This window comes from Saccopteryx leptura, chromosome 13 (genome assembly GCF_036850995.1).
Source record: "Saccopteryx leptura isolate mSacLep1 chromosome 13, mSacLep1_pri_phased_curated, whole genome shotgun sequence".
Classification (NCBI taxonomy): domain Eukaryota; kingdom Metazoa; phylum Chordata; class Mammalia; order Chiroptera; family Emballonuridae; genus Saccopteryx; species Saccopteryx leptura.
In genome coordinates this window covers 10264036-10279768 of record NC_089515.1, presented here as the reverse complement: position 1 = coordinate 10279768, position 15733 = coordinate 10264036, and the positions used below count along the sequence as shown (strand labels likewise).

At 42.9% G+C, this 15733-nt stretch overlaps 1 protein-coding gene across 2 annotated transcripts in view; it reads left to right on the top strand.

Moving 5' to 3' along the window:
* Nucleotides 1-15733, top strand: part of INPP5F (inositol polyphosphate-5-phosphatase F) — an 82714-nt gene that overhangs the window by 11039 nt on the left and 55942 nt on the right. For both annotated transcript variants that reach the window (XM_066354753.1, XM_066354752.1), the window contains exon 2: nt 11109-11189. In XM_066354753.1, the coding sequence (XP_066210850.1) occupies nt 11109-11189 (81 nt within the window). The remainder of the gene's footprint in view (nt 1-11108; nt 11190-15733) is intronic.

The following is a 15733-nucleotide window of genomic DNA, read 5'->3' as shown; positions in this document are numbered from 1 at the left end:
CCTTGATTGCTTTCTTATATGTGCCTTGACATTGGTGCTCCAGCAGACTGAGTGACCCCTTGCTCAAGTTGGTGGGTCTTGCTCAAACCAGATGAGCCTGCACTCAAGTTGGTGACCTCGGGGCTTCGAACTGGGTCCTCTGCGTCCCAGTCCAATGCTCAATCTACTGTGCCATCGCCTGGTTAGGCAAAACTAGATATTCTTAAGATCCCTTCATAGATTGTATTTCTCATCTATCTATCTATCTATATATTTTTTTGTATTTTTCCAAAGTTAGAAGCTGGGATACAGACAGACTTCTGCATGTGCCTGACCAGGATCTACCTGGCATGCCCACCAGGAGGCAATGCTCTACCCCTTTGGGGCGTTGCTCCACTGCAATTGGAGCCATCCTAGGGCCTGAGGCAGAGGCTGTGGAGCCGGCCTCAGCACCCTGGCCAACTTTGCTCCAATGGAGCCTTGGCTACAGGAGGGGAAGAGAGAGATAGAAAGGAAAGGAGGAAGGGTGGAGAAGCATATAGGCACTTCTGTGTGTTTTGACCGAGAATTGAACCCAGGATTTCCACATGCTGGGCTGACACTCTACCACTGAGCCAACCAGCCAGGGCCCTTTTCTCATCTTTTTAAAAAATCTTTTATTTACTTAAAAATTTTTTTTTAATGTTTACTTTATTGATTTTAGAGAGGGAGGTTGGGAGAGAGAGAGATAGGAACATCAGTCTGTTCCTGTATGTGCCCTGACGGGGATTAAACTGGCAACCTCTATGCTTTGGGATGATGCTCTAACCAACTGAGCTATCTGGTAGGGCTAAAATTTTTGATAGATTGATTTTAGAGAAGAAGGGAGAGAGAGGGAAATACCGATCTGTTTCTGTATGTGCTCTGACTGGGGATCAAATCAGCAATCTTTTTTTTTTGTATTTTTCTGAAGCTGGAAACGGGGAGAGACAGACAGACTCCCACATGTGCCCGACTGGGATCCACCCGGCAGGCCCACCAGGGGGCGACGCTCTGCCCCTCCGGGGTGTCACTCTGTTGCAACCAGAGCCACTCCAGCGCCTGAGGCAGAGGCCACAGAGCCATCCCCAGCGCCCGGGCCATCTCTGCTCCAATGGAGCCTTGGCTGTGGGAGGGGAAGAGAGAGACAGAGAGGAAGGAGAGGGGGAGGGGTGGAGAAGCAGATGGGTGCTTCTCCTGTGTGCCCTGGCCGAGAATCGAACCCGGGACTTCTGCACGCCAGGCCGACGCTCTACCACTGAGCCAACCGGCCAGGGCCAAATCAGCAATCTTTAATCAGAATGATGCTCTAACCAGCTAAGCTCTCCGGCCAGGGCATCTTTTAAGTATTTTTAGGGTTGTTTTTTGAAATATATTTCTTTACACTAGCTTAGACCAGCTTTTATGCTAGCTCACTATATTATGAGATCTTTATGTAATTTATGGTACCGTATTCCCCATGTATAAGACGCACCTTAATTTTGGGGCCCGGAATTTGAAAAAAAATGTATTACATAAAGTTTTTGAACTCAGGTTTTATTCATCTATAATAATGATTTAAAAACAAGCACAAAAAGGCGGGAAATGCAAGTAAAAAAAAATCTACAACCACTATATAAGATGCATCCAGTTTTTAGACCCTAAATTTTTCAAAAAAGGTGTGCCTTGTACATGAGGAAATATGGGACTTTATTACATGAAAGAGTTTAAGGTTGTACATGGCACAGGCATTATTTTCCAATCAGACAGATAAGATAAACCTAACCTACTCGTGCAGGTTCCAGCCAGTAACCTAGGATCACTTAGATCAGTGGAGTAGTCTCCCCTGATCCCAGGTTCCCGATCCTCAGTTTCAGTTACACAGTCAACTGAGGTCTGTAAATATTAAATAGAAAATTCCGGAGATAATTAAAAGGTTTTAAATGGTGTGCTGTTCTGAATAGTGTGATGAAATCTCATACTATCCCTATCCATTAGTCACTTAGTAGCCGTTTTGGTTATCAGATCGACTGTCAAGGTATCGCAGTGCTTGTGTTCAAATAATCCTTATTTTACTTACCAATGACCACAAAGTGCAGGAGTAGTGATGCTGGCAATTCAGATATACCAAAGAAGCTGTAAGTTGCTTCCTCTAAGTGAAAAGGGGAAAATTCTCCACTTAATATAAAGGAACGAAAATAATCATATGCTGATATTGCTGAGGTCTATGATCAGAATGAATCTTTTATCTATGAAATTGCCTAATTTGTAAATTAACCTTTGTCATAGGCATATATGTAAAGGAAGAAATTAAATGTAGAATTTAGAACTATCTATGATTTTAGGCAGCCACGGCCCTACTTGACCCCTGAAGATAAAGGGAAACTATTGTAATTCTCAACTTGGCTGTACATTAAAGTCATCTGGAGGAGCTTTACAGAATACCTATGTCACGGCCTCACCCTGACCAGTTGAGTCACTCTGAGGGGTGGGGCCCAGGCATCGGTATTTTACTAAGCTCCCAGATGATGGGCCTGAACAGCCAGAATGAGCAACCATGGAGTTCAGTTCACACGGGGGAAATGACCCGCTGCTAGAACTTCTAAATTAAATTAGCTCTTTAACTTGATAAATGCTGGAAAATCATCACCAAATCATCACCATTAGAGAGTTCAAAGAAATGTGTATCAAATTTTACATTGTTAAGATGGCACCTGAATTAGATTACTGTTTTCCTGGCCCCAGTAAATTCTGAGAGCTGGGGCATGGATGGAGCTAACGTTTGGAACTTTCAGTTCCTTCTATTAGAGCCCCTTCCCTCGTCTGTCTGACTTTAGCGATTGTGTTTTCAGACCAGTTATACCCATTGTTTTTAGCAGGAAATGAACTTTGGATCTGATTATTTATGCATACCCTGACACCTTTTTTTTTTTTTTTTTTAATAAAAAAACAAGTGTAGCTGCCCATAAACTTCAGCGGCTTTGAAAAACCCAGTCTTGTTCTTGGGCGAAGGGAGTGCCTTCACTCTGGGCTCTTGGAGTGAATGACTCATACTCTCTGCAGGCACATAGTATATAACATAATCACTTTCTGTGTACCAGGAAGAAGAGGGCATATGAAAATAGAAGCCATGTACTGCCAAATGAACCTGGAAATGTTGACCTAACCTAATGGGTCGAACAATTGAGTTTCTGACAAAATACGTACGTCTTTTGATGTATGTTGCTTTATTTATTTCACTAATTAAAAATTGTCATTATTTGTAAAATACTGTATTTTTGTAATTTGTAAGCAACTTGACTCTTCACTAAATAACTTTGGTAATTCTAAATTTTAAAACTTATTTGCAAAATTCAAATGTTTCTCTTTTGAATTTGTATGCCACATTGGAATATACTTTTTGAAGGAGCTTGTTGGAGCAGATCAGTTACATGGCTGTTCTTTGTGGAAGGATAGTATAAAGCCCTGGCCATTTTCTTTGTCATTTCAACGCCTTTCACCTCCATAGCAGCCAGTAATATTGGCGACAGAGTGTCCATTACTGAGTGTACTTGCAATATTTGCTTAGACTGTTATTATTTATACATCTCTATACAGACTCTACTAATGCCAACTTGTTCTATTTCCTTAATGAAGAGTAACAGATTAAAAACACACATGCAGCCCTGGCCGGTTGGCTCAGTGGTAGAGCGTTGGCCTGGCGTGCAAGGGGTCCCGGGTTCGATTCCCGGCCAGGGCACACAGGAGAAGCGCCCATCTGTTTCTCCACCCCTCCCCCTCTCCTTCCTCTCTGTCTCTCTCTTCCCCTCCCGCAGCCAAGGCTCCATTGGAGCAAAGATGGCCCGGGCGCTGGGGATGGCTCCTTGGCCTCTGCCCCAGGTGCTAGAGTGGCTCTGGTCGCAACAGAGCGATGCCCCGGAGGGGCAGAGCATCGCCCCCTGGTGGGCGTGCCGGGTGGATCCCGGTAGGGCGCATGCGGGAGTCTGTCTGACTGTCTCTCCCCGTTTCCAGCTTCGGAAAAATACCAAAAAAACCCCCCAAAACCACATGCAAGCCCTGGCCGGTTGGCTCAGTGGTAGAGCGTCGGCCTGGCGTGCAGAAGTCCCGGGTTCGATTCCCAGCCAGGGCACACAGGAGAAGCGCCCATCTGCTTCTCCACCCCTCCCCCTCTCCTTCCTCTCTGTCTCTCTCTTCCCCTCCCGCAGCAGCCGAGGCTCCATTGGAGCAAAGATGGCCCGGGCGCTGGGGATGGCTCCTTGGCCTCTGCCCCAGGCGCTAGAGTGGCTCTGGTCGCGACAGAGTGATGCCCCGGAGGAGCAGAGCATCGCCCCCCGGTGGGCAGAGCGGTCGCCCTCTGGTGGGCCTGCCCGGTGGATCCCGGTCGGGCGCATGCTGGAGTCTGTCTGACTGTCTCTCCCCGTTTCCAGCTTCAGAGAAATACCAAAAAAAAAAAAAAATAATAATAATAAAAAACACACATGCACATATATTTGAAGTGTCTTGTGTGCCAGGCACTGTAAAGTCAGAGCAGTTCAGAAAGATACACTGAACCTCTTCACTTGTGTCAGTTACATTGCCTGCTTCAGACCTTCCTGTGTTGTCTGTCTCTTGTCTCTATGTTGGTATGAGAAACCATGGGCATCAGCTAAAAATTTTAACATTGTTTTCCTGAATTTTTAGGTACGGTATTTTTTGCTCCATAAGACGCACCTGACCGTAAGACATATCTAGGGTTTTAAGGAGGAAAATAAGAAAAAAAATATTCTGAATCAAATGGTGTGTTAAAATATTTAATAAAATACCGTATTTTTTGCTTCATAAGATGCACAGGCATCCACTTCCACTTTGGGGGGGGGGAGAATTGTGTCTTACGTAGTGAAAAATACGGTAAGTCTTTCATGTGAGAAATCACATGCTCACCATTTATTTTATTAAAAGATAAATGCTTTTTTTAAAAGTGCTTATATAGCAAAGACAGGTATTTTAGGGCTTCCTTTAAAGATGGTAACAATTTGTTAGTCCTAGTAAAAGTCAATGAAAATAAGCAATTGGTAGGAGAAATCCATTTTCTGATTTGCTCTTTCATGCTTGTTTTTGCTCATTTATTTATTCATTTGGTTCAGTAACTATTGAATGAATGCCTGCTATGCGTCAAACACTGTGCTAGGCCACAGATATACAGTGGTAAACAAAATGGGCATAGAATTAAATAAACAATAGCAGGGTTGAGACTTTATAGTCTTGTCTTTTAATTGGTTAGTTGAAACTGAACATTTATTATAATTATTAATTTATTAGAAGTTATTTCTACCTTTTATTCTTGTTTCCCATTTATTATGCTTTAAAAATTTTTTTCCTACAACCTTTCCTATCGTCCATTGGGTATCTTGAATTTTTGTCAGGTGCCTTTTTTTTTTTATTATTTTTTATTTTTTATTTTTTTTGTATTTCTCTGAAGCTGGAAACGGGCAGAGACAGTCAGACAGACTCCCGCATGCGCCCGACCGGGATCCACCTGGCACGCCCACCAGGGGGCGATGCTCTGCCCCTCTGGGGTGTCACTCTGTCGCGACCAGAGCCACTCCAGCACCTGGGGCAGAGGCCAAAGAGCCATCCCCAGCGCCCGGGCCATCTTTCCGGGCCATTTTTGCTCCAATGGAGCCTTGGCTGCAGGAGGGGAAGAGAGACAGAAAGGAAGGAGAGCAGGTGCCTTTTTGTTGCTGATTGAAAGTCACACATTCTATTTGTATTCTTCTATGGTTTCTCAAGACTTAAAACCCAGTATTTATTTTCACATATACAACTAAAATTTACCAATATCCATGTCTTTTTCCCAAGCATAATTTTACCTCCCTTTAGCCTGAACTTCTTTAGATTCTCTCCCTCTTGTCCCTCCCCCTCCCTAACTCCTCCCTCCCCTTCCCCCTTCCCCTCCCTCACCCTCGCTCTTCATCTTCCCCTCTCCACTTTTGGGGGATTTAAAGGAGGGGAGAAAGCTGGAAGACATGCACGATTTGCCACTTGGATCTGAACCGGTTGCCGGGACTGAGACTGGATGCCTAGTTCTGAGCTGCATCAGGGCTGCAGATCTGTTTCATGTTATGACAAACAATTTTGGGATCATATCTAGATACTGAGATTTTCATAAAACATTCATTACTCTGAGGAAGTTTTCAGGAATTATGGCCTTACCATAAGATTTAATAAGTAAAAAACATTAAAGTTTATTATTATTATTTATTTTAGCAAGAGAGGAAGAGAGAGAGAGAGAGAGAGAGAGAGAGAGAGAGAGAGAGAGGAACATCTATCTGTTCCTGTCTGTGCCTTGAATGGGGACCAAACCAGAAACCTCTGTATTTTGGGATGATGCTCCAGCCAGCTGAGCTACCTGGCCAGGGTGCTTTCTTTCTTTTTTTTGAAGCCATATGTATCCTTGAAGTAAAAATCTATGGAGAGGTTTACTGAGTGGTAGGAACCTGGAATTTAAATGCATATACATTTCCCAACTTGAGATAAAAGTTGTTGAATATTATGTGCCAGACATTGTGCTGGACACTTCACATAATCTCTCTCTCTTAAAATTTATTAATTTTAGAGAAGAATGGAGAGAGAGGGAGAGAGACATCACTTTGTTGTTCCACTTATTTATTCATTCACTGATTGATTCTTGAACGTACCCTGACCGGAGTTCAAACCCACAACCTTAGCTTATCTGGACCAACTGAACTCCCTGGCCAGGGCATAATTCTCTCATTTAATCCTCATAAAAACCCTATAAGTTAGATGAAATTCCTATTTACAAAAGAGAGAACGGAAGCTGAAAGGGCATTAGAGACAGCAGGAGAGCTAAGACTCTTATTTTTTATTTTTTTGTATTTCTCTGAAGTTGGAGCCACAGAGCCATCCTCAGCGCCCGGGCAAATGCTGCTCCAATGGAGCCTTGGCTGTGGGAGGGGAAGAGAGAGACAGAGAGGAAGGAGAGGGGGAGGGGTGGAGAAGCAGATGGGCGCTTCTCCTGTGTGCCCTGGCCGGGAATTGAACCTGGGACTCCTGCACGCCAGGCCGACGCTCTACCACTGAGCCAACTGGCCAGGGCAAGAGCTAGGACTCTGCCTGACAGAGAACTCAGGCTGTGCCCATGTCATGCCCACACCTCTAGACTGCCCAGGGTTCCAGTTGCAGCGTCAGCTCCAGGCTGCCCTTGGACACGTGCTTATCTGCATCTCTGGCTTTAGGCCTGCCCTCTCATGTCCATCCTCAATACTCTGGCCCTCATATTCAATCTCAAATGCAAGCCTGCCTTGTCTGGTGGAAACAGCTCCTGAATCTAGTGTCTTTCTGAGTTGGTCCCTGTGCAGTTCTTGAGCCTCGTTCTTGTAGCTTGCTTTTTTTTTTTTTTTTTTTTCCGAAGTTGGAAACGGGGAGGCAGTCAGACAGACTCCCGCATGCGCCTGACCGGGATCCACCCGGCACGCCCACCAGGGGGCAATGTTCTGCCCATCCGGGGTGTTGCTCTGTTGCAACCAGAGGCATTCTAGTGCCTGAGGCAGAGGCCACAGAGCCATCCTCAGCGCCCGGGCCAACTTTGCTCCAGTGGAGCCCCGGCTGTGGGAGGGGAAGAGAGAGACAGAGAGGAAGGAGAGGGGGAGGGGTGGAGAAGCAGATGGGCACTTCTCCTGTGTGCCCTGGTCGGGAATCGAACCCGGGACTCCTGCATGCCAGGCCAGTGCTCTACCACTGAGCCAACCGGCCAGGGCCAGCTTGCTGCTTTTTGCCTTAGGGTCCCGCAGAGCCGAACTATCTGGAGTCCTCATTGCATCCAATACATATCTGAGTGCCTGTTATGCATTAAGCAACCTGCTAGATATGGGGCTGACAAGAGCTTTTTAATGATTCAGATGGGGGAGGGCTCAACCTTGGGCAAGGATGGTGAAGCATTCATCGGACACTGAGGGGATAGAATCAGTAGGACTCAGTGAGGAAGAACAGCATTTTGGATGTTGCCCAGGTCCTGTTCATGTAGCTGGAATGATGGTGGTGAGCTGAAAGTCCCATACAAAAATAAAATGGGAGTACTACACCTGAGAACATTTGGTAGGGAAGCTTACAGTGTTAGACGTATGGTAGAAAGAGCCCTGGGCTGGGAGGGGGAAATGGTGTTTTGATTTTGACAGGCTGTGTGGTATTGGACAGTTACTTTACCTCTGGCAGTCCTGGTCCCTTTCTCTGAAATAGACCAGATGACTTGAACTCTGCCACTCTAAATAGTGAGCCTTTCTAATGTGATTCACAGCAAACGATCCGACTTCAGCTTGCCTCCCCATTCTCTGTCATGTGTTCATTTGCCCACTCAGCATTTTGGAGCCTACTGTGTACCATGCACTGGGGATATGAAGCTAAGTGAGACTAGGTCTTAATGAGAGACCTGCTCAGTCAGGGAGATGGGCAAATCCGTAATTAGGTGCACTGAACCAAAAGAAGGTGCTGTGATGGAAACATGAGTAAGGTTCAGGGGAGTCACAAAAGAACCTGGTCGGTTCTGCTGGGTGGGTGGAGTGGGGGATGTGTCAGGGAATGCCAGTGACCCTTGTTCTGAGTCTGGAATGGAGGGCAGGCAGAAGTGGGTGGAGAGGTGCCTTCCGGGCCCAGCCTGTGCAGACTTCTGGATGACTGAGGAAGAGCAGGATGTGGGGGTGGACAGGCAGGAGGAGGGTGGACAGGAGCAGCCTGTGCAGGGCGTCACAAGTCTTTCCAAGGAATATGGACTTTGTTTCTAAAGCTGTGGGGAGTAGGAGAAGTAATAGGATTGGATTAGCACATTTATCCCTTTTTTTATGCATGATGTATTTCCTGCACAATATTAATGGTAGACAAGCCTATCTTTGGGTCAGAGAGCATTATTTGAAATGAAGGCATCCATTACATCCTGCTAAACAGAGCAGGTCACCAGGAAGATAGAATAATCCTGAATTTATTTATATATGATATGCCTGACAACATAGTCTCAAAAATATAAAGCAAAAATTAAGAAGGAAAGATGGAAGAAACACAAAACGTGAGACTAAAAAAAAAAAAAGCCCACTCTCAAAACCTATTAAGCAGTCAAAAAATTAGCTAATACATAGTGGAGTTGAGCAAAATAATAAAAAAAAGTTGATATAATGAGCCCCAGCCCTGAAATTGAATAGTGTGTTCAAATGTTTGAGGTCCATAATAAGAAATACTTTTAAAATCATGACCTGGTACACATATATGTCTGTACCAGAAACAAAAGTTTCATGAAATGTTTCCCTTTACATGGTGCAGTTTTTATTTTTTGTTCTATTCTGTTTCATTGCTGTTAATGGTAATCTCATTATATAAAATTGATTTCGTGATCCACTCATGGATAAATACCTTTTCACTTGAAAACGTACTTTCTTTTGAAGCATACACGGAAGAGTTACAGACTGACTTTCTGGGTCCCCTTCCCCACACCAAGCCTCTGCTGCCCCTCTGGTCCTCCCTGTCCTCCCCCTGCTAAAGCAAAGAGGAGTTTGACTCCTATTTTTAGAGTCAAAACAATCCAATACATTCATCTGCTTCTCTTCTCCATTTCTATGTATATATTTAGCCTTTCATCTGTGCTTCCAGACTTAGAAAAAAGTGGTATCCTTCCTTTCCAAAGGTTAACTTTTGCACCTATACTTTTAATGTCATCATCATCTGTTTTCTTTTATATCTCTGGTTCCTTCTTTAATATCTCTGGTTCCTACATTTACACATTTCTCCTTGATCATCCCACCATGAATTCATTCTTAATGGGTTTAACTGGTTCTTTTTCAGAACATCAAAGATTATCAGTGACTATTATTTTTAGATTTTATACCACAAAATTTGGTTCTCATTTTAGCTTTATTAAGTTAAAATTCTTTTTTTCTGAATGGCTGATGCACTCACATGGTTCAAAATGCTGAAGATGTACCCTGGCCGGGAGGCTCACCTGTAAAATGGGATTCCTAATACTTAACTCACAGAGTTGTCAGGATTAGAGATGATAATATCTATATAACAGCCTTAAAAAATTTAATTCCTTATCTTAGTTCTTGCAGTGTAAACAAAGAGAAATCAACTTGTTTGCCTCCCATTGAATATATCATGAACAACAAAGCTATTCAAAATATAATGGTCAAAATTCAAAAGAATTTGGAAACTAACCTATGTCTGTAATTACCCGTTACAGATTGATTATAAATTTTACTAAAATACATTTTAATTATTACCATTTAAATTTTAGTTTTACTTTTCTTCCATTTAGTTTTATTTTTCATTCAAGAAAATATTTTTATTCTTGCTAATCTTTCATAGCTGTTGAACTACCATTAAAGTTACATTTGTCTCCGTGTATTTAACAGCCTTTTGTAACCTGGGTTCCACAAGAGAATTAAGCCCTAACATCCTCAGGCATCTGTTATGTGTAATGAATTTACTTCTTTCTCCCCTATGCATCTGGAATGACATCAATTACTTACCATTCTGGAGAGAACTGAGAAAATACTCACCCAATCACTGTCTGTTCTGTGGGTGAGATGAGGAACTCTGATTGGGATGCCTGATATATACAGTAGGCACTCAATAAATGGAAGCAGTTTCTATTAGTTTTTTGCCCTACAAATCTCATAAAAGAGCATTGGCTTTTTGGTTTTGGGTTGTTGGTTTTTTTTTTGCTTTCTGTAAGCTTCTTTGGGAAAGGGTATTTTCCAGACTGTGATCCAATAAGGGACATCCTGTGGTGGTTTCGCAGGCCTTGTCTTGGGACTGGCTATGGCTCTAGGACTGTGGACAGCTCCTGTCTTTGCCATCTTGTAATGCACCAGCCTCTTCGCTCCACTGCAGGGTGCCAGAGTACTGCCTCCAATCTGAGCAGAGTTTCAGGATGTCAGTTCTCTCCCCAAATCTGTCCTTATGGCAGAAACTTATTCAGGTGTTGGGGTTAATGCTTTTTCAAAAATCGCTTGATAACAATGTATTCAGTTCTGGGTGTTCATATATTTTTGGACATTGATAATTTTTAAATATACCGTTTTAAATATATTGTTCTAATTTGTTTTCTGATGAATATTTTCTCATGACTGCTTCTTATTTTATTTTAGCTACTGATCTACTTCTTGCCTGGAATCCCATTTGTTTGGGTTTGGTGGAAGGTGTTATTGGGAAAATTCAGCTTCATTCAGGTATGTTTCTATAAATTCCTTAAACTTGTCGAATGTATTGTGGCAGTCTCTGACATTTTCTTCTTTGAGGATAAATGTAAATTCTATTATGGCTTTGATTTCTTTGCCTTAATTTTGGGTCTGCCCAAAGTGAGTATATTTCCATATAGGTTTCATGAAATAAAAATAAAACTTTGAGAAAGGGAGGCATAATATTACAATCCTCTCTTCCTCTTAAAAAAATCAGATGCCTACTATGTGTCAAAAATTGTGCTAATTGGTAGAACACAATAGTGAGCAAAAACTGACCCATTCCCACCCTCATGGAGCTTACAGTTTGAGAGAGAAGACAGACAGCAGTGAATAATCACTGAGTTAATATATAAATTCACATTTACGTATGAAGTAAATATATAATTATTTGCTAATAGTCGTAGGTGCTCTGATGGAAAGATACCCCAACTGTACTGATTTCAAGAGGGAGGATAGAAGGAATAAGGCTGGAGAGGTGGGCAGGTGGCAGACCAGGACTGCGGACTTGGGTCAGCAGTCCATTCCCGATACAATCAGCTCTGGCCAGGGAAGAATATGGGTCTCTTAGCACAGAGTGTGGAGAGTGTGGTCCTTTCTAGAGCCCTATCTAGGGCAGGCGAATTAATGGAAGGTCTAGGTCATTCGCCTCTTTTGGAAGGACAGACCTCTGTGTTCTGGGTTCAGAGGGAATTCTGCCTCTGAGAAAATAGATGTTATATTGGCGGGACCCAAACAATCCTGAAAGAGATGAAATAAAATAGCTTCAGCCTGACCTGTGGTGGCGCAGTGGATAAAGCGTCAACCTGGAAACACTGAGGTTGCCGGTTCAAAACCCTGGGCTTGCCTGGTCAAGGCGCATATGGGAGTTGATGCTTCCTGCTCCTCCCCCCTTCTCTCTCTCTCTCTCTCTCTCTCTCCTCTCTATAATGAATAAATAAAATCTAAAAAAAAAAAATAAAAAATAAAAAAAAAATAGCTTCAGCATTATATTTAAATATCTATTTTTTCTTTGGTATCAATTTTAATATGATTTATCAGCTGTTGGAGGTTTTACCATATTGTATATAATTGGGAGTAAAAAAGTATGCCTCTTATTATTGTAAAATAAAGTTATTGAACCTTTGGGAGCTAGGTTGGCCTGTGGGTATTATAAAGTACATATTACTGCAGACAATTTAATTTTCCTTTCTTAGACTTTTTTGGTTATTTTTAAAAATCTGTTTTCATTATGAAATATATTTTAGATACAAAAGCTGTTTATCACAGATATATGGTATAGGTTATTATAAAACAAACACATATCTACCACTTAAGAAATGAAATATGACCAGTGTTTTTATTTATTTATTTATTTATTTATTTATTTCTATTTTTCTGAAGTTGGAAACGGGGAGGCAGTCAGACAGACTCCCGCATGCGCCCGACCGGGATCCACCCGGCACGCCCACCAGGGGTGATGCTCTGCCCATCTGGGGCACTGCCCTGTTGCAACCAGAGCCATTCTAGTGCCTGAGGCAGAGGCCATAGAGCCATCCTCAGCGCCGGGGCCAACTTTGCTCCAATGGAGCCCTGGCTGCGGGAGCGGCAGAGAGAGATAGAGAGGAAGGAGAGGGGGAGGGGTGGAGAAGCAGATGGGCGCTTCTCCTGTGTGTCCTGGCCGGGAATTGAACCCGGGACTCCTGCACACCAGGCCTGCGCTCTACCACTGAACCAACCAGCCAGGGTGACCCGTGTTTTTGGAGCCCTCACTGTATCTTTCTCTAACTATATCCTGCTTCTTTACCTTTAAGAGAACCTGATGTTCTGAATTTTGTATTTACTTTCTTGATTTTCATAATTGCTTTTATTATATATGTATCCCTAAACAATATGTTGCTAAGGATCGTATTTTGGAGATTTTTTTTTATAAATGGTATCAGTTCTGTGTGTTCTTTTACTTTTCCCCCTACTCAACTTCATATGTTTTAGATTTATCCATGTTGATGATGAAACTTTAGTTCCTTGTTTATGATATTGTATGACTATATCATAATTTGACCTTTCACCTATCACCAGGTAATTATGTATTTATTTTGTCACTATTACAAATAATACTGCTACAAGTGTTGTTGTATATTCTGCCTTTGGTAGTTTTTAAAGTTCTTTCAGCCTGACCAGGTGGTGGCGCAGTGGATAGAGCGTAGGACTGGGATGCGGAAGGACCCAGTTTCAAGACCTCGAGGTCACCAGCTTGAGCGTGGGCTCATCTGGTTTAAGCAAAAAAGCTCACCAGCTTGGACCCAAGCTCGCTGGCTCGAGCAAGGGGTTACTTGGTCTGCTGAAGGCCCACGGTCAAGGCACATATGAGAAAGCAATCAATGAACAACTAAGCTGTCACAACGCGCAACAAAAAACTGATGATTGATGCTTCTCATCTCTCTCTGTTCCTATCTGTCTGTCCTTGACTATCCCTCTCTCTGACTCTCTCTCTGTCTCTGTAAAAAAAATAAAAATAAAAATAAAATAAAATAAAATTCTTTCAATACAGAGGAGAAAAGCGTTTAGACATTGTGTAACCATGCTAAGTATTTTAGTAACTCTCCTACCTGTGCACATTTACATATATATATTTCTAATTCAGTTGTATGCTGACAAGATCATTTCACAGCTGAGTGTTCTGAACTAAACTTCATTTTCTATTGTTTAAATGAAGTGTGAGAAACTTTTGAGTTATTTTTCTTCAATTTGAGTCACATCTTGAAGCACTGAGTAAATCACTGAAATCAATCAGAAGACCTTTATTTATTAGCTTTGAGATAAAAGGGAAATTTCTTAAAACTCCTTTTCATTTATCTGTTGCTGTGTAACAAGCCACCCCAAAAGTTAGTGACTTAAAATAATAGCATATAATATTTCACGAGTCTATGGATTGACCAAGAGGCTCTCTGCTCTTGCATGTGTTGGCTGGAGTTGTTACTGTGGCAGCCTTGAGCTGGGAGCTTGCCTGGGGTGCCTCAGTTTACCTTCATGTGGCATCTCCTTCCACATATCTCATCTCACACAGCCTCTCCTTGCGTCTCCTCTCTCCTGGATACCTGTCCTTTCAGGGCGGTGGCCAGAAGACAAGTCCCAATGTGCAAGGGCTTCTCAAGCATCTGCTTGTGTCACTGAGTTTGCTAATTTCAGGGTGGTGACCAGAAGACAAGTCCCAATGTGCAAGGGCTTCTCAAGCATCTGCTTGTGTCACTGAGTTTGCTAATGTCCCATTGGCCAAAGGAGGTCACATAGCTAAGCCCAGAGTCAACCTGGGAGGGTATGTCACAAAAGCATACTTTCCTGAAGGCTGGTTCATTGGGGCCAATGTCCCTGAGCCTTCTACTTTGTAAGCAGTAAATAGTAAAAATAACTGCTCCCTTTTTTCCCTAGAGTATTATCAGTCTCCAGTGAGAGTATATCTGAAGGTGCTTAGTAAATTATAAATGACTATTTTATCAAGACTTTTGGTTGCAAATATAAACCTATTAGCTTATGAAAAAATTTTTTTTAAATAAGGAACCTAAGGGACCAAACCCACTGTAACATCTCAAGTGGACATCATATTGTAACATCTCAAGTGGACATCATGTTGTAACATCTCAAGTGGACGTCATGTAGGAGCTGAGGTTACTTTTTCTGGGCCAGGTGTTCACTGACCACCACTCCTTTTTATACTCCTCCTTCCTTTTTCTCTTCTTTTGGCTTTCTTTGTTTCTGTGGATGCAGGACAAAGTATTTGCCCTTATAGGGTACTCAAACCAACCAATGTCTGATGTCTCCCACAAACTCTGGAGATAGACGAGCTCTCAAGGACTAAGGAGTGAGTCTGGATCAGACCCCCGGGGCAGAGACTCTTTGGCCCACTGAGCCAAGGCCCTTCCCTGGTCACAAAGGTCAGACATTTCCCAGAGGGGCACTCCTCTAGGTAGGAGGGGCAGTCAGAGCAGAACAGCCGGAAGTTCTCTCCTGCAAGCGGCGTACAGATTGCTACTTGTTGACGAGGCTGTGGTGCTGTGAAAGTGTGGTCATTAGGAGGTGGCAGGTGACCGGGTATGGTCACCTCCTGTGATTAGCCCCCGTTCACATGGACTTCCCCTTCTTGCACCATTTGCCTTTCTTTGGACCAAACCTGTTACATAGGATATTTTGGAAGAGGGAGAGGAAGGGAATAGAGTGAACTAGGAAAAGAAAATATTTTTAAAATGGAAAGATGCACATTGGACTTTGGGCGATGGGAATGCACCATAATCAAATGTCAAAATAACCTAGAGATGTTTTCTCTGAACATATGTACCCTGATTTACCAATGTCACCCCATTAAAATTAATCAAAAAAATGGAAAGATGCACAAGAAAAGTGTCTTCATTTTTCACTTTCTTAATCTCTACCTTTTTTTTCTTGTCACTTCACTTTTAAGGTTTGACTGTTAACAAAGAGAGTGGGGAGGAAACAAAGGAAAATCTTTGCTGGGCCCCCTGCTGCTCCTCCCCCACAGAGAGACTTTCAGCCCCACCTTG